The sequence below is a fragment of the Varroa destructor genome, unplaced genomic scaffold (genome assembly GCF_002443255.2).
Source record: "Varroa destructor unplaced genomic scaffold, Vdes_3.0 BEIS01000005.1, whole genome shotgun sequence".
Taxonomy (NCBI): Eukaryota; Metazoa; Arthropoda; class Arachnida; order Mesostigmata; family Varroidae; genus Varroa; species Varroa destructor.
Genome location: NW_019211458.1, coordinates 15,333,490 through 15,353,511, shown reverse-complemented (window position 1 = coordinate 15,353,511; position 20,022 = coordinate 15,333,490). Strand labels below are relative to the sequence as shown.

Here is a 20,022-nt window from a genome sequence, read left to right as displayed (position 1 = left end):
CTCTCCGGGGTGTCAGGGAAAGGGTCGTCTGCCTTCACCGCCATACCTTAACGCGGAAAAAATGGGACACGGGTTAAGATGGGGATTTACGGCTGAGTAGCAGTGTGGCCCTATGGCACGGACGGACCTATTCTCTGAGGGGGCTCAGCTCAGTGGCGCCCTCTAGACCGCATCCGGCCCTTTAGTTAGGTCGGCTCTCCTCTCCCGATTCCTCTGCACTAATCTTGCTCGCTGTTGATGTTCCAAAGCGAAATCGACTATTGGGGCACTGAACGAGCTAAAACTAGAGAGCCAGTCTAGGAAACCATCGAACAGCCACCAGAAATTATCGAGGCTTCAATCTAAGCAGAACTACATTGCTGCAGACTTGGTTCCATCTTGAACTGTTTGAGTTAGAACTGCCAACGCTGCTGGATTGATTGCTACTACAACCATAAGAGAGCGCAGCAGCGGTGATAGACAACAACACTCAAAGGCGAGCGCGCGAAGGAAGCGTACATTTTGAAAGCGACGACGACAATAGCAGATAGAGGGTAGTAGTAGGCTAGGGAACAAGAGCAGAACCGGGAAAGTCGGTAGCATTCGGGGGTAGGAGTACAAACACCACTAATAGTAGTGGTATTATCGCTGACATGAACAAAAAGCAGCTGTAACAGCAGAAACCGAATCAGTCTTTTTTCATAATTTTTAGTGCAACTAGGGTCTTTCTTGCAGAAGCCAACCTCAAACAGCAAAAGCTGTTTTTTTTTCATGTTGAGGTACTGGGTAGCGGGCAGGAACCACCAGGGTAAGAGACAACGAAGCCTCTGTCGGTCGAATGGACGCTCAACAGTAACGATCGTGCGTGTCGGCGATGATCAGATAATGGTGTGACACCAACGAAGTGTGACGACGTTTTGCGTCGCTCGCGACTGACGGTTGGCCGGTCGGTCGACCAGTCAGCCGTTCGCTTAGTGGGCCACCTGCTATCGTGAGCGTCAGCGGAGAGAAAAAGGCCAAGGTCCAGGGCAGCAGAACGTAGGTTGGCTGCTGTTGGTGGCGGCCATGGTCATGATGAACATGGCCAGGGGCGTCAGCGGCGGCGGCGGCGACGACGACAACGGTGACGAGTGAGAGACGGACGCCATAGACGCATGAAGAGGCTATGGGCAGCGGCGATCAGTGGTGGGCGGCCGTGGTGATGGTGTGCACATTGGATGGTGTTGTGTTCGAATGGACGAAAAACGCCGAAAAAAACGACGGGCCGAGGCCAGGGAAGACGTGCAGCCGCGTTGGCTGTGGCAGGGATAGCAAAGGCGTGACTTGTCAAAAAACGGACACAACGTCAGCTGCGGCGACCGATAACAAAACCTCGAAGAAAACGACAAAAAGAAATTTGTGTTTTCGTGTGCGCATTGGCCATCTTACTGTTTGTATCGTGCATGGTCGTGCAGTGGGCAGCGACGGTGAAACGCGAACGGAAAGCACGGTCGAGGAGACGAAAACGATAAAGTCTGGTGAGATCGGCGGCCCCGCTGTGATCCCTGTGGTGGCCTTTGTAGTAGCAACAGTGGCAGAAGGAGTCATGTGAAACGTGCACACAGACGAGACCGTGGTTAACTGAGCCCGTCACCCGCCATGGTGCATCCCTGCATACGATGTTTTTTTGGCCCGGCTTCCATCCCGCATTGCTGCGTCACTTGGCCAGGTGAGTAGATGAGATGAAAATTAGAAATAGTTCTTTTTTATACATTACATATCTGTGAGAAAATTATATTTTCAGTGCGGATCGTTGGTTCATTCGATCGCGTTCCCTCGATCATATCATGCAAATTGTACTTCGATACGAAAAAAGATCTTAGACTATATCTTAAATATCGTTGTATACGTGTTTCCGTGCGTGCGAAACAGTATCCAGCATGTACAAGGCGATAGATAAAAGATTGTACAATATACTATTAAAACGCTATTTCTCTGTTGCACCCGTTCCACTTCGCACAGCTAATTTAATATGATCCAAAATTTCAGTTAATTAACTATTTCGTTCTCTTAGAAAAAGAAAATTACCTGAATAAACAATATTGACCATTATCGTCATACCAATGTTCCGTTATCTATCGAAAAGTTCTCTCAAAACAAACGATTTTTACTGTTAGTAACACTTCAATACTAACTGTAGCTTGTGACTCACTAGACTCAGAGTCTTTTCGGGTACTGTTTCGATTTAGCGCCCCTTAGCATTATTTCTGTAGCATGCTGCAAGCTGCAAGCCAGTTTTAATGGAAGTACAATATTACGCACATCCATGCTGTTTGTACGCGCCACCTTTCTATTCCGGGACGAGGACGTCGACGAAAGAAATTTGAGGTTTCCTTGAGAGAAGGAGCCATCAAGAAAAAGAGGAAATGGTAATACGGTAAAGAGAGAAAGGAGACGGTGTAGAACGAGAACTCAAAAAAAATACATGTCGTTAGCCCTGGACGACCGGTGCGCGATAGGACGATTCAATTTAGAGTGCGATAGGTGTGTACAAGAAAGACAGAACGAGAGCAAGAGAATAGATGTCAAGGGAGAGGGTAACAGTAAGCAGGAAACATGGGAAAGGAAATTCGGAGAGAGTGGGAAAGAGGTAGAAAGGTGAACGGAGAGAAGAAAGACGGGAGACGTCGGATCATGTGGGCCGGGACATGCGAGGTCACGAGGCATGGCGCACAAGGTCAGGGCAAGACTTTAATCGCCAAACTCCATTCGACCTACCCGATCTAATATAGTAGAAATTCATTGCCCATAAAAGCTATTGTTTGAAGTTAATGCTGCTTTTCCTTTTGCCGCGGCCGTCGCACAATTTTTTTTATGCAAACCATGATGACAAGCCAAGCGGTTGGCGACCAGATACCACTTCGCCAATAGACGTTCGTTGTCTAGGCCGATATAAGTCCGCTGTCTTCTAATGTTCTATAACTACAATGAGCGTTGAAGGCCTCAATAACATTGTTGCCATTAGTATGAGAAACAATATTGTCCAGTTACCAAGCTGTGTTTTCGCGTGGATCGCACAACCCTGGCTGCTTCTGTAGTCTACGGTTAGATATTTCATCTGTCGTCACAGACAATTACAGGAGACTCTCCAGACTTAAAGGTCATCGTGAGACTAACTCACTGATAAATTGAAACCATAAACGGTGATTACCGAAGTTGGTTATTGATGAAGGCGGCCAATTGCGATACAAGTCAGACTATGCCAATCTTTGAATTGGATCAAGAAATCATAGAACAGAAGATCTTTTGTTAACATGTTCAGACGGGAGGCCAACCAAACTAAGCAATAGCTGCTTAGTAATTTTTATAGAGGCGTGCAGTTTGACAATGGTCCGATGATCATTTGACCAAAAAAATTGATCGAAAATGGCTAACCCGAATCGCACATAATAATGAAGTACATGTTTTCACGCTGTAAGTGGAGGTCTAGATCTTCCATGCAGTAGTGTGCAGTCAATGGGGCACACATACCCTTCAAGATGCCTATACGCGACATACCTGTCTTCGGATTCTTAAACCGACAGGACGCAACGGCCTCATTTGCATACAACTCACTATACATGCACACACAGACACATTGACTTTGAAAAACATAAATCGCGAACCACAGGCTTCCAAATCCTTTCAACAAAATCTGCAGTTGCTGCAGGTATCGATAAAAGTTGTTACCTGGTTACGTAGAAGCTACCTTACTATCCAATGGTAAGGACTTGCAATTTGATACCAATGATAGTGACAGGGGTCCAGCTGACCTGCCATAACATCCATCGCGTTTACCCCCCACATCCTACCGCTCTTCCTAGAATATATAGAAAAGAATCCTTCTAGCCATCGATCTACCACACAGCGCCCTCCGAAGTCTTTTAGAATAGTCCTCTGCAGTAACTTTTGTGTTAAAAATATCTATTCACGGCACTGCACTGAAGAAAGAAGAAAAAGAAAAGGAAAGAAAAAATTGTTTAAGTGGGCATCATCTTTCCCGCTTAGGGCATCCTCGCCTACCAGTTTGCTTGTCTGTCCGTTTGCCTACGTGATGCTGTATAGCCCGGAATTGCTGAATGCATCTCGCAACATTATCGCAGTTTCAACATTGTTACAACATCAACCCAGCCGTTGCTTCTGCTGTGGGTTTCGGGAGCCTCAGGCCTGAAATAGGTTGCACCATTGTTCTTGCTGTCATCGCTATCAGATATACGAAAGAAAGATTCGAGTACTCCGTATAAGATGACGCTATCCTGGCGTCCTGCTGCCCTTGTCACGTCGCTTGACAGAAACTTTGTCACCAACAACAGGCTTATGATCGATAAGCAGGAAGTCGCAAGAGACTGTCACTATACCTGAGAAGAAGTATCTGTTTATAATAATAGAATAATAGAAAGAACAAAAAAATGCCAATCTAGAAAGGGAAAGAATAAAGTATTGTGTTAGCCTCTACCGACAATATATGAGTTGGCCGTCCCTTCGAATCTCGCCGACATGGGTTCACGTCATCCTTTATTTGAATAAGGAAAATGATTCAGTGTATATGCATAGTTATTCAAGCGACATTTTGGGCTCATCGCCAATCACTCTTGCAGTGACAAATCCCTGGGCGTAGCAAACATAGAGCCAAGCTGAGAAGGCTTCCTTCCCAAATGCGTCATCGAAGAACTGACATTATATTTTGCAACCGAATGCGTCACGGCCGAATAGCTAATGCTTACCAGCCTGTAACATGTAACTACTTATCTCTCTCGGCGTGGCCTCCTTGGCAGAAGCCGGTCACACCTTACGGATACTAATGAAGGCCTCAGGTCTTCAACAGAGGAGTATAGGAAGCATATTGCATTCGAAGTCAATGTGTGTGTACGTGGATATACCAACAGCGCTACTAAAGAAGAGCGTTATATAGTAAGAAACGTACTGACCCCTCGGCCAGCATTGATGCTATAAAGATTACAACAGATGGTAAGTGATACCTGTTTTGCGCTGCTAACAATTCTTGATGTTGAGAGAAGCTTAGTGATAAGCATTTCCTTTTCGCAGAGGTGAGGGTGATGGAGTAAATGTCCTCTATAGACTTTCTAGCTAAAAATAGAGTATGGATATGTCATACACGATGATTTCATAGACGAACATTTTATCTTGATCGTGGGCTTTTCATTATAGTTGAATATATTTTATTGACAAATCTTCTAAAGCATAGATTAGAATATTTACTTTTATAGAGACGATAGATTCTTATCAAACAAGTTGTTAACACGCTTACATTGGCTCGTTAGTTAAGCCCATTGGTATACTAGGTAATGTCTACAAATTAAATAGTGGTCTCGAGATTTACATACAGCATGTTGAGATCGCAATGCAGCATAATGAAGGACAAACTTACCGTACAACTGTTCCACATTATCTAGATACAAAATGAGGACGTACGGTTATTTTACCTTCAACTTGCAACAAACTTTGGTTTGTTAGGTGTTGTTCTTCGCGCACTTTTTTCATAACTCTCTGGAAGTTCGACGCGATTTTCGTATTATCATAGTTTGATCCGCATAAAATATACTCTGTAATGGGGGGGGTCAATTTGCTAATGTCTTATATACATGGGCAGCAGATACATTGAGGGTATCAAAATCCTTCTTAGGCAAAATGCGCGTTCTTGTTATCAATATATAGCATTATACTTAGATCCAGGCACCATGCGCCCACAAAATGCTCATTTACCACGCGACCTTATTAACTAGAAGTGGACTTCGAAGTTGAAGCAGGTTGATCGAACTCATATATCAGGGCAATGTATTATTTTTCAGTGAAGCAAAGATCTTACGAAAATGGCAAATCGATAGTTGCAAGCATATTGGCCATTGAAATCACAACGCAAGACAAACCGAGCTATTCCGCCGATATAAAATTAGAGCGGTTATTTGAAAAGCCAGCATCGCCTACTCAATTGACTCTAATTTCTCTAATCATTTCTATTGATTGTTTATGGCCTTTGAAACGCCTACCTCGATGTCATCTGCAAGCACATGTTCTGCTGTGACGCAAGCCGAAGAGTCTGAGTTTGAAGCAAAAGCAGGACGCGCCTTTATCTGGAGCTGGGAGTGCATAGAAATATCAAATAGACAGATCTCATGTTATTTTGTCCGCATATGTCTAGATCCGTGTTAAGTTCTTCACGGCTTCTCTCAAGCACGTATTCACGAACGGAAATCTAATAATTATCGTCCAACCTCATAAAAATCAAGTTTAGCGACAAATAATAAGGATTGGTTAGAGAGACGCTGCGCTTCATTAAAACGATAATTTTAGAAGACAGGCTTATTAGGAATTAAAAAAAGGGGTAACCTCGTATTAAATGGAAAGCTTTAAAATAGCATTACTTGCTTCTAGCCCTATGTTTAGCGTAATACCACATTTTACGAGGGAAAACATAGAAAGGGCAAAGAAAAATCAGAAAGAATACGACGCCATTGTTCGCTCAATTGAACCTCATTGTAATGGCATTTGAGCCGCTTAACAAATGTTCGCAATAGTATTCTCTGTTTTAATCGCCCGGCAGAGTAAAGGGTCTCTAGCAGGCTCTCTTATGGAGCAAACTTACGACGACAGCGCTGTTGCGTCATAAGTCTTGTTAGTTCGGTTAAATAAGGCGACCGCCTGTGCTATCGTTTCTAGTTCGGGAAATTCAAGATTTGCACCGGGCTTTCCGATACACAAAACTATCTGCCATGTTCTGTAAAGTGGTGTGTTCGACCTCAATACAGATGAATTAGTGATTTGAAATAAATAACAAAATTCTCTGTTGCAAGTTCAGAGAGCTTTCCAGAAAGTATGCGTGTAGCATGTCGACCGCTTTGCACAAACTAGGTATAGCTTTACTAAGCAGAACACCTGTTTCCAACCACAATGACGGAAAATGTGTTGCATTCATTTTTATATTGTGTTGAATTTATCAAAGTCATGCTGCTAATAGACCTGAGTATAACTTTCCCTTCCTTTTTAGTGACATGTCTAACGGTAATGTACCTTTATTGTGTGCCTTGCAAGAAAGTCAAATATGCTTTCATCAACTAGAGCTTATATAAAATTCACTAGATATTTATTTGGTAACTTAATATTTAGTTTATTGCAGTCATGGCACATTAACTAGCAGCACGAAATTTTACAATACGCTATTCTTGGACTTGAAGATGGAAAATTCACGGTTTCCTTATTTTCCAAGAACGTTTCCTGTAGTTTTCTACTGTATCGAAATGCAAGGAGTCGTGAGAAAATGCTTTAAGAAAATTAAGAGTTACAGGTAAACGTTATTTCTAATCTAACTTAGAAAATCTGCTTTATATATATATCTACGAACTTATCATTGAGAAATTCTGAAGTAGGCAAAAATAGAGTCTCCTACTAGTTGAAAATACCCAGGTCAGTATGTCGACCACTGCACAGTGCAACGCTACGAGACTACATTCACCCCTATGCCGAAACTAGCTCAATGTTGCATTTGTTAATATTTTATACTGGTCTTTACTTCGGCGATACGTCATGGAACACCAGTGAGCACACGATAATTCGCCGAAGCTTTACTAAATTTTAATCATGACCTGAATAAGCAGTCCCTTTCGCTCTTACGGGGTTATTTCTGTAGATAATGTATCCTACATGTGCGGTCCGATGTCCGAGTGTCTTTACCACGAATCTTAAAGGGATCAGCACAACAGGCTTGCAAAGTTCGCGTGTTTAGGCTCACGTTGTAAAAACAAAATTAACCACGTCCAACTCGTATTATCGAACCATCGTGCTTCTGTCACGAAAGGCACAGTTTCGTTAGTAGCGTGTACGACGTAATTTATCCGCACGTGGTTATCTTAAGCTGTGGTGCTTGTCTTCCTGCTTTCTGCCTCACCAATTATCGCCGTATTACTTGCAGGGAGGCCTATTCCACATACAATATCCGCCATCAAAGCGCCATCGTGATTGCTATAAACGCACGTGAAAGTTTCCAAACCTTTTGCTGTTTATCCATGACATATCCAGATAGCAGCGTCTGTCCAACAGGCAAACTCGGCCTTTCTTCCAATCTCCCAAAAGAGTTCGCCTAAACTCAAAACTATACTATTTCTCACAGGTTGAGGATGTTTCCGCGGATCGAATCAGAAAGGTGCGCAGAGAGGCTAAGACAGAGTAAACATACGCATAATGCCATAATAATTACAAATATTTTGCACTTATTCATACTTGTGTTTATGTGTATATATGGTTAAAAAAGGACAAGGAGAGAAAGCCTGTCTTAGAAAGTATTTTTTGTAAATGGAATCACATTTCCAACAACGTGTAAGCTCCTCGTGCCAGACAGACTTTGCTGGCAAAAAAAATCGCAGCAGTCGACGCCAGCAGCTAACTAGGTCCACCCCAGCACCACTGCACGGTCCATTTGTAGAGTTTGATAGCTTGCGACGAATGACCACCATTTGTGAGACTTGCTTTCCACCCTAGGGGGTTCTTACCCGATAGATTATTCAGGTATATAGATAGATAGAATAAATATGTCCTATTTGAAGATGACGTCCCAAATATAAAAGCGACAGCAGCTGTGCACAAGCCGCTGGATAATTTTCCTGCGACACGAGTCCGATTCTAATTTCCTGCTGTAAAAGTCTTAAGATCCTCTATAAAGTCTATGATACTCCTGTGCATGTGAACTGCTGTCGCTTTTTAGCAATGAGCCAACTGTTAAAGATTTTACAGACTATAAAATTAGTTATTGAAACATAATAATGTTATTGAAATGTTAATTAGTTGATTTCAATGGGATGCTTGGACGTATTTCAGAGCCGTTCTGGTATTTTGATGTTAAAACTATGAAGTTCGCTCCACCTTCCCTGTGTGAAACGTTTTGTCGAGTTTGAGAACGCACGGCCAAGTCGTATCTAGCCAGAAAGACAACGAAAGCGGAAACGCCCCTATGTATCGACTGCCGTCGCTTTAGAGAGATCTCGTTGACAAGGTCTGGGATAAAAAGATCAGTAAAAGTTTCGATATCGTGTGATAAGGCCCTTTGCATGAGAAACTTATTCCATTATGTTCGCTCAGTGTGTCAATCACAACACTTATTATGTTCCCTTCCTGAGTTAAGATGACAACGATCAATGAATGGCTCTATTTTGATAATTTTTTGTGGCATTGTGCTTTAAATAATGCATATATATAGCTTTGTCAACAAATATGCCATCAGTATATCTATACTATATATGAATACGTATGCTGTGCTTGCCTAGAAGTGATATACTAGCTCTTTATGATGTATAGGTGAGCGTCTTGTTTGGTTGCCCGTACCGAAAGCGCGACCGTAATAGAATGCGCACTCGATCCAAACATATCCAGGGTCCTATCCGATTCAGGGCGACAATAAAACATATAGTTGGAAGCACACTGGCCGGTACAGATATGATTTTTTATTGGCGTGCCTCATAAGCCCTTTTTATCGAAATCGCGCCTTATTGCTATATTTACGTGAAGTAAAACTACTTCCTAGATTAAATAGGACCAAGTTAATTTTATAGCCAGCAATCGTTTTCTGCTTTTTCAGAACCCCAGTAGACACTGGCATAATATAGGCTCATACTAAGCACTGCTCCTTTGATCATACGGTAGGTTTCTAGTTAAAAAGTGCAATATGTCGTACGCTTTCCAGTATACTATACAGCAGTTGTTGCTGTTGTTAAATGTTCTCTTCGAACAATAGTGACAACGACAAAGAAATTTGCAGACCTTTGAGTAATATCTTTCGAGTTGATAGCTGGTGCTATGAGCTTAATACCGATAAGAAATACAAACAGTTCAATATGTCGCTGGTTGTAGTTAGCACCGAATCAAATAGACAGTCAACTATTACTTCAACATGATCACCAGTGCGAACCTGCAACCGAGGCAAGGACCTTGAGTGAATTGCTTCTATTGAGTACAGTCGGATTGTCTCAACTGCATGGCATGTACGAAAGAGTTCTCCAAAAGTCCATCTTCGCGAGAGGAACCGTCAGACGATCTATTTATTCGGTATTTGCGTTGTTCTTTCTGCTACAATTTTCGAAAATTTACCACTTTTATATATGTTTACATACATTGTATATTTATGCACGTCCGTAAGATAAGGTGCGCGGATTTCCGTTTGTATGCTATCTCGACCAGCGCTGCGGCAATTTCACAACAGCTTCAGAAGATTAGCGGGCAGGCAATTTCTAGTCGATCCGCGCGCGACGCCGCTGCCCCGCCAGCGTGAAGGATCGCGTCCCAGTTATGGGTTGAGGGGCTGTTTCTTGTCCCTGAGCAATATCATCGCCCGACTCCTGCGGAGGTGGTACTGCCCCTCCTGACGGCAACGTAGTCCTCCTGCGCGGCGGCTGCCTTCGACCACTACTTGGTGGGGATGCCACGTTCTCGGTGCTTCCATTTACCAGTTCACGGACGAACTTGAATCGGGAAAGGAACACCTTCCACACTAACAACCAGCCTGAAATTTGTCAAAAACTCGTATATAGGTAACAAAGGACCTATGGTAATAAAATCTAAACTGTCGAGAAGGTCAAAAGCTATCCTTCACGATTACACGAACCGTAGCTGCAAATTTGATGATTCAGTGTTTTTGCGTTGGCGAAAAAATAAGACCTACGTGAAGATATACACAATTAATAATTGCTGAATTGGTACTTTTTTAATTCAATTACTACGCCTCCGCGGTTGAACAAGTTGCTTTTCTCATTGGTAATATATGTCAGTTCTGATAAACATGAATTTATACACGAAATTTATAAACTTTAAGCCCTAAAAACAGGCGGGTTAAATGCAGGTCTAGCCGTATACCTGTCTACCTGCGTAGCTCTCAAGGATTCATCTTAAATGTGAAAAGTGAACAGCAGGGAAGGATAGTTCGTACCTAAACGCACATATTACAAACATTCACATATAAAAACATCACGAAAACGATCTTATATCGATTTACATATACTGACTTGCATAAAGTTTATTAACCACTACAAATTTACGTTTTATAATAGAGGCAAGTCTTCTTCAAAACAGAGAAATACAAAAGCAAAGCTATTAGGAGCAAGAGAAGAAAGCTAAATTACTACGACGATAAATGAAACTGTTATTTCTGGTTGTGGACAACGTATTGACAGTGGTCTCCGAAGCTAATTGTTGGCAGCTTCATTAGGGTAGCACTCCGGTAACACTTGTTTCGGCGTTAGTAAATGACCTAAGAGGAGCGCAGCAACAGCCAGCGTCAAAATATTCATTGAGCCTAGGAACCTAATTCCCAATTCCGACGTGTTTGCTTGCCTCTGGCCGCCGCCAAGCTGTTCTTGTTGTTTACGCTGAGCCCAGAGTTCCACTCTAGACCATCCCCGAATAAAAGGACCCGCATCGGCTTTTCTCAGAGTAGCTGTAGACCCTCGCGACTTCCTAGCATGGGTTATCTTGCTACATTGAAGTAGAGTAGTTCTTATACGGAGTTCTTCTCAAGCAGCATCATTCACTATACTTTCAGCCCGACAGACACAAAAAAATAACTCACGATTACTTTGCCATATAGTAGAAAGGAGTCTACCTCATCCATTAAAGGCCCCGTAGACAACAATTTAGACACACAAATACGAATCGAACTGGCTGCTGCTGGTAGAATAATGTCGCAGTCTGTCGTCTGTTCTTCGTTGCCGGTTAGCTGTCATTGTCGGATTTGTGTCAGCGGTCCGTTCGTGTATTAAAAGCTAGCAAAGCACCAAGCATACATTTTGACTTGGTGCAATATTAAAGTGCAAATGTTTGTTTTGATTAAAGGCAAAAAAAAACAGCTATGCAACTGCTTTTCTCTGCTCTCAGCGAGTACGGCTAGACCCAGGAAGTTGGAGCTCTTTCATTCTGAAGAGACATCTAGTTTCTATTCACATGCGCTATTTAGCGTTCTGTTGAGCGTTACGATAGAAAAACTGAATATAGTATTTTCTATTTGAGATCTCGCTTGGTTCGTTAATTCTTTTCGTTCAGGTTATAAACTATCGCTGTTTCAGTTCATACAGCGGTTCTTTCAGCAATTCGTTGAACGGCCTAATAAAGCATTTCTCGGGCCGCTGCCGTACATCGATACTGAAAGTGGCATTCGGTGCTCCCTTTTCTCATGTTTTCGTTCGTCGTTGCAATATCATGGCCTCCTTTTTTGCACGCAGCTACAGTATTGACCGACCCACTTTCCTATACGTCACACGATGGTTTAGGTCACTATTTAACGGAGAATCGAAGTCAACAGAAATGCCAACGTTAATTCCACCTGTTCTAGGCTCGTTTTCTATGTAAGCCATGTCCACTGACGGCAAGTCTAGGCACCAGCTTTGTTGCAAATCGAATTGCGACATGCAACGCCACTTATGTTTGATGCTGATTCTCCACATCGGTTATATGCGTTGAACAGGTTAAAACGGAGGTGGAACGGCTTATTTTAACGAAAACGAAATGCTTGGCCGAGCAAGAACCCCGGCGACCAGTAGTTACAGTCGCCTCATAGATACATTGGTAGTCCCTCGAATAAAGAATTTGGTTACCCTGGCCTTCAGTCTCAGGACTTTTGACCTTTCACGTAAACCAAGACAAGAAAATTACCGCCATCCTTGGTGCCGTCAAACCTCCTGTGAATGGGGCCATACACTCATTATGGAAGATCGAAGATAAGGTGAGCTGCAAGCATGCAGGACATTAACAGGACTAATCCCCAACTGCTCTTGGCGGTTCCTTAGGGTCCTGTTCATGGATGACATAGGGTGCATTTCAACATGAATGCTAAGGAAAAGCTAAGATCGAAACCGATCTAGGCTGAGCCTATGACTACTGTGATAATCTCAGCTTCTTTTTTTCTGTCCAAACAGGTAGACCTCTGTAGCATCGATCGTACGGCGGTAATTCAACGTAATTCTATTATTCGGAGGAACGAACTATGAATAATTTTGCATTTGAAAGACGAAAGTAGGAACGACATGACTCCTCGACATTGGCAAAGCTTTTGATTGACACCATGTGTAAAGATAACACTGCTCTCAATCTAACATAGGACAGATATATATTCTTTTGACGTACATAGCCAGAATGCTCATAGTTGAATTACTGAATCATTGTCTAGACTGAGGTTGAACATCTGCTATTAATGACTGAGACGTGGAAGTTTGCTTTATACGCACCTCCGTAAACGAGCCTTTTTATAACAATACGAACTAGCAGTTGCTGTTCATCCAATTACTGTTAAAATGTCAATGATAATTAAACTTTCTTCATTTAAGCATAAATGGTGGTTATCGTTAAAAAGAAGATGTTATTTATTTTTTGTAAATTGAATTGTTCTAGTATGATATATGACACGTTGGTTCGACTTTGTCTCGGGGCGAAGAATTACTGCAGAGATTATCACCATAACCCTTGTAAATCTTACTTTATTGCTTAAAAAAACGGAGTAGATAAGAATTATTATTCTTTTCTCCTTACCTTAAGAATGCAGTACTGTCAAATGTACTGCTTTGCATCTGCAATTTGTTTCATCATTAAGTGCAGCCTTTAGGCCTACGTCTTCAGTTCAGTTTTGCGTTGCAAATACGTCTCTTGTCACTTACATGAATTTTGCAGATTTCAGGTTGTTTATTCTGAGAAAGGTGTTCTTGTTTCAATTTAAGTTTCTTTGCAAACTAGTAAATAGTGCACCAGGCGGCACTCAAAAACAGTCTCTTCTCAGAAAGCCTTTCTAGTCATCAGAAGGAACAGTATCACCTCTTTAGATTTCAGGTGATAAGAATGTTCATGTAAAGGGAAATATGTTCCAGCCAAAAACTAGGGCAGAACCATCCAAAATGGCAGAGTAACAGCGTCGCGCGCGTCGACTAGAAGCTTCATACTCGCAAGTATTCGAAACAAAGCTGAACTCTGAGCGGCACTGCTTTGATCACAGGCGAACCTAGATTTGTGCACTTCATTACACAAGTGTACATGTATATGTAGCTGTGCAGTGAAATGATTCTTACCAATTACATGTGTGAATATGTCACGTGTTATCATGTAAATGAACTAACTGACCTTGTCGCCCATACAGATGGTTTTCTAAATTACCTTATATAGACTTCTCATTTGAGACGATGAGTATAATGATGTCAAATTGATATGAGAAGCGAAACATTAAATATACATGTATTAAAAGGTCCTTTTTTGCGAGGAGCACAACTAGTCGATATATTCATTCGGTGCTCACGTTTATTGCTTTATAGTTTATTTTTTGTTCTTCTTTAGCGCAATTTTTAGCCACTAACTTCACTACACCTTTTGGTAGGTCTACCTACTATGTATGTACACCGGTACGACGAGATGTGCGGATCTGAGTTCGTTGGGCATCACGACTAGCGCCGCCGGGAATTCAATACAACTTTAGAAAGTTGCGGATAGGTACTTTTTTGTCTACTCTACCTTGTCCAGACATTGCTTTATCAGCCTAGAAAGTCCTGTCATTACTGCTGCTATTGGTTGCAAAGTTATTTTTCTTCTTGGGCAGTGTCATTACCTGTTGCCTCAAGAGGCGATGCCGCCCCTGCTGACGACAGTGAAGGCTTTTTGCGCCGACGCTACTTTTAACCTCCATTTATTAGCGCCAACACGCTCTCGCTTCTTTCATTTATAAGTTCGCGGGAAAATATGAACCATAAAAGCATCGACAACTAGCCTGAATTACACAAAAGCACATGAATATTGGTCAAGAGATATCGAATACAAAAACCAAATTGGAGTTGAGAAACTTCAAAGTTGTACTTAAACTGTGATTAAAAAATTGCAGTTGCTCAGTAGCGCCTTTGAGCATTACGCATATACATTGCTGTTAAAAGAATAGAAGAACAGGATAATGATATTATTCTACTCAGGTAACATTTTTATAGGATTTGTATATATCTTGAAAAGATGAATGACCAAATAACGATGACGAATTTTTGTTGACAATAACACAACATCCGATTATACTACTCAACACTGTAGTTAAATAGTATAAAATTATCAATAATTGAAACTAATTGGACCAGTAACAATAACGTTCCTGCATAAAACTTTCTTCAAGCTGTCCTGTAATAAAGTTCTATCCTTAGCCATTCCAGTAAAATTCTTAAGGCGAACTCAGAAAATCATATAGTAAGATAACTATGGTTATATTTATTAATATACATCAATGGCCCGAATGCTACTGTAAGTTACATGAAAGGAAGTATCATATCGACCAATTGTCTGTAACTCTACAAATGCATGATTTTTATTTTCTCTTTTTCTTTATACACAAATATACACGACACACATACACACACACACACACATTATATATATATATATGTCCAAACAAAAATGTCCAAACGCAAGAATGTGCGCGATTCAGCAGTTTGACATTGTTTATTTCCCCTGGTCTCATATAAGAGTTCTCAGTATGAAATCTCACACTAATTTTGAACGTCGCCCTAAAAGGTGCTATCATACGCAAAATGTGGTGGAGAGAGAAAATTGTATAGTTGTGACATATCGCCCTTTGATGCTTTCATAGCAGCAGGGCCTTCCTTCCGAACGACGTATAATCTTTTAATTCATTTCTCATCTAGTAGTAATGTTCCATATCCGGCGTCATCCCGGATGTCAGCCAGCGTTATCGTTAAACAATCTCTGCGACAAAAGATAGACTCGACCATAGCGACATATATTTGAAAGACAACACGTCAAGGAATATATGGTTTGTCTTTTCCTACACGCACATCCATATGGCCCCGACATGCTCTGGAATAAGTTTCGTTTTATTTCACAAACCGAGAACTGTGCTTCTTTCATTGACGCGTTGTCTTGCAGATCAGACAGAACAGGGTGCAGCTTTCCCGCATGGCAGTCGCACATCTTCTACAGACTCAATAGGGCCAGGGTCTGTAGGAGATGCTTAATGTCCGAGTGCCGCGTTCGTGGCAGTAGTTTCACTGTTGTTCATATTGCATCATTACTAGAACTGCGAGCCATCTCCTCGTAGGAAAAAACGAGTCACTTCCACTATTCAATGAGATCTTGTTAAAATCCTGTCTTGTGTCTACTGTTTGCTTAGTGAGTATGTGTAGCAGCATAAAGCAGTGAGTTATTACGATAATAGCATGAGATGATTTAATAGAACATAGGACTGGAAAACTGGTTTAGAAAAGATTAATTGGAAATATAAGTCTTGGTATTCCTATTTTTACATCTCAACGGAGAGAGTATGATTTATGCTTCTTTCGACTATTTCGCCACTTTAACATTTAAATTAGCTTAAATACAAGCAGGGTTCACTGCTTAATGCCATATTACCTGATCGCTCTACGGCTTCTCGGGACTGCAAATGCGATACTTACAACGCGAAAAATAGTAGCACAAACTGGCTGCTCGAGCTAAACTAAACCCGTGCCACTACACCACTTCGTGCTTAAACATCGTCGTACATTATAACGTAATATATTACTTTAACCTAATAAAATACTACGTTATATGTAGAGAGAGAGGGAGAGAGGTAGCGAGAGAACAGCACTTAGAATACAAATGACAACAAATTATTGAGTTATCTTTGGAGGGTATGGTCTATTCCGAGTAACTTCTACTTCAGTTAGTGATCAAATGAGATGAGGACTTATACACTCAAGAGAAAATAGAAGAGGCGCTGATTATATAACAAATAACTATGCTGACATCCAATAATGAACCCTCATCGTCGAGAAGGCGATACCGCGGTATGCAGTCCAAGCAGCAAAAGCCATTCTTTCGCACCTGTTCTGAGAATCATTGCATCTATTTTTGATGCCTCGACAGATACATAGGTACGAATGCAATACTGTGTATAATCGAACTCCAACTGAGGCTGAAGGTATGTTGAAATCACCTACATTCATATGAAAACATCACAATGATGATGTTCAAGTGGCGATAGGCTTATGGAAAATGATGCATGGATCATCGATTAAATCCGGCTAAGTGCTGTCATGCTGGCAAAGAATGTTAAGCTGTATAAAAGATCCCAATTTCTAAAAAATGCATCCTGCTATATGAAGGTAGGATTCTTGATATACACTCAGGGATGTTGGCTACATCAGTCCAATACTAAGCTAAGTTCACCATATTGCAATAAAAATAAGATACAAATTCGGTACTTTGTGACCCAGGAAAGCGGATCCCTTTAAATAAAGCTGATATCGATTACGCTTTTTATCATTAATATGTAGTAGAAAATATAATAAAATTGTATTTAGTCACCTACACTTGCATGTAACAAAAAATATGTAACGATAGAGAGCTTGATACGCTAATATTATTCCGCCCTGGCGCAAAGAAGTGCCCAGTCAAAACGCCTCAGTGTGCCGAGAGCACGTCTCTAGAAAATAAATATAACATCTTGTCATCTCCCAAATACGACATATAATGCACCGGTTCACGTTAAAACTAGAAATTCAATATGCTGAAATTTCATAGGTAAAGGTTTGATGCAAAAGTAACACGTCTGATATGGTCAGGTTGTACCAAAGGACGCGTCTCTAAATTGAAATTTCCCACACAGCCTAAAGCGTTGTTGTACTGGCAAATTTGTGCATACACGTATAGCAGATCTGATGAGTAGAAGCTCGCAAAGCATAACCTCTAGGTATACCCACTAAAGAGAACAAATTGCTTAACGTAAAATAACGACACCGAAATCGTCCGAAGACCGACCATTACTGCTACACTATTGTGCTGTTAGGTAACTGAAACTGTCGATGCATGAATTATATCTCAAATAAATGGCGGTCGGAACTGATTTGATATTGAACGACAATCTAGAAAGAAAAACAAAGATGTAGGATATACAAAAAAGACGCTTTCGTTAATCCATCAAAATAGGAATAATAATGAAACTACGAATGGTGTGTGGCATATGTTGACATGTTCTGGAGGGCTCTTGGTCGCTAAAGAGAGTTTGCCAAATTGGTTGATCTGAATCTATATCTGCTTATGTCTTTATGAGCTTACCTGCTTAACGATAACTGGAAAGGATTGTAAATATCTACTATCACATTTCACTACGGCTCATACGTAGTGAAGCACAGTAAATAGAATGCTGAAAGCTTTATGGTGAAAAGGGGAATGATGCGACCTTTATATGAATCGGCGCGTATATCTTTGCGGGAATAGGTTGCATAAACATGCAATGCCCAATTCAAAACGGATGGGATAAAAAACATCAATTACTTAGCTATACAACGCCCTTTTACTACATGTTTGTTAATTACTGGGATTCATTAGATACGTGTTGTTACAATTCGTCATTGAATGAACGATGCTCAAACTGGATTTCGCCAGCTGAAAAACGAACGTAAGCAATCTACGTTAAACTTAAATTATGAATATAGGCTTCATAACCAGAATTGCGGTACATTAAGTTATAATATATATAATTATTTAATAACTTCGTAGGTAAGACAAAAGCATTTAGTCAACTATTGTGTGAAGTCACGTACTTACCAATTGCTATAAGGGTTATGAGCAATAGAATGGAGAACACAGCCGAGGCCGTGTAAATTGCGAACGATGTAAATTGTTCGAGCATGTTGGCTTCTTTCGCAAATGCTTCTTTAGGACTCCAAGTGTACTTCAAGCTACTTATATAAGTCGTCGGCACCTGGTTGAATATGCTTATTTTAACATGTTAGTACGGTACGTAATACTACTAGAAGCTGTTTTTGTTAATGGTATAAAAAAAAAATCAGGTTCCATGTACAATAAGCGTTGCGGAAGGAGGAGGTACGCGTTTTTCCTCGTATACTGACCGACAACAATTGCTTCTGACACTGTTAGTTGACCAACAATTCAATCGCACACGATTCTGTTCTAATTTGATTAGGTCATGTGAAGTCCCTGGAACGGCATCCATGAATTTCTAGGTCCTATAGTCCTCGATGCGATAACTCGGTTCCTTCTCAACAATAGCAACACCGCACATTCTACTCAATCACACAAATTCTAATACACGTAACAATAGAGCAGCGTAACTGGGTCTAAACCGATAGCAATTTCTGCATGCGGCGGGTATCATCACACTACGATTGCTGTAGTAAAAGTGAAAAACCAATCATTTTTCTAACGTATTTAATCGTATCTCAAACAGATGTTTAACCGAAACGTCGAAATATAAAACGTAGTTAAAGATTATCTTTTTATTATCATGACTCTATGAACATTTTTTTAACAAAAGCAAGTTACGCCCTTTTATCAAGCGGTTTCCGGATAAGGCCAATTGAAGCATCAATAATAACAGTTTTACTAATCCGTTTGTATACGCTCAACGGGCTTAAACCGTTCAACTGAGTTACATTACTTGATTAGGTTCAACACTCGCCCAAATAAGAATAACAGAAGCGCAAGCGATCTGACACCCCACAGTTTACACGCCACACACAATCACTCTCGATCCATATCTCGACGAAGCATCGGCGATTTGATATACAGTGTATTAATGCTGTCGCCGCTGTGAATTTTTTGCACATTTACAAACACTATCCAGTATCCCCTGTAAGCCAATTTACTACGAGCTGACTCGATCTAATAATAGATTATGTCAGCTGCGCCGCAATGTTGATATGCTTTAAGTAGTAGTAGTAGTAGTAGCAGTAGTAACGGTAAGTTGAAGCAATGCGAAAGCGATCGCAAGGCTTCATCCCCTAACCTAGTACCGATAACTCGGTTTGTTTTGCTCGATGTTCTCAAACCGCGCTGGCTGGTCGCGCAAGGGGAAAGGGAGCAAATCCTCTATTCTAGACACGCGTATAGGCACAGTGGCGCCGATCTGGGACTGATGAGACCACAAACATCTCCTAAACAACTCCCTGACAAGTGGTTCAGATGAACGGCGCGATAAACTAGGACGAACGAAACAGCTGTCAACGTACGCGCTACGAAAAAACCAGTGACAGAGTATCTTATAGCTGTATATCG

The 20,022-nt window shown here is 41.2% G+C and overlaps 2 protein-coding genes across 5 annotated transcripts in view; one reads left to right on the top strand and one right to left on the bottom strand.

Annotated features, from left to right (window-relative positions):
* Positions 1–224: 224 nt before the first annotated feature.
* The window catches only part of LOC111251051 (putative serine incorporator), a 31,009-nt gene continuing 11,211 nt past the window's right edge, over positions 225–20,022 (top strand). Inside the window, exons 1-2 of one of the 4 annotated variants that reach the window (XM_086991177.1) lie at positions 4,681–4,965; positions 8,827–9,001. Coding sequence is in view for 2 of the 4 variants with exons in the window: in XM_022807235.2 (XP_022662970.1) it covers positions 1,618–1,687 (70 nt within the window). In the remaining 2 variants the exon portion in view is untranslated. Of the gene's footprint in view, positions 1,688–4,680; positions 4,966–8,826; positions 9,002–18,117; positions 18,404–20,022 lie in introns of those variants that run through there. The other 3 variants (XM_022807235.2, XM_022807238.2, XM_022807236.2) reach the window with 3 other exon arrangements.
* On the bottom strand, positions 10,009–19,793 carry LOC147755333 (uncharacterized). The gene is made up of 2 exons (XM_086991181.1): positions 18,553–19,793; positions 10,009–10,504 (listed from the first exon to the last, which is right to left on the bottom strand). Exons 1-2 carry the CDS (start codon positions 18,635–18,637, stop codon positions 10,233–10,235), a joined length of 357 nt encoding a protein of 118 aa, XP_086847307.1. The 5' UTR covers positions 18,638–19,793; the 3' UTR covers positions 10,009–10,232.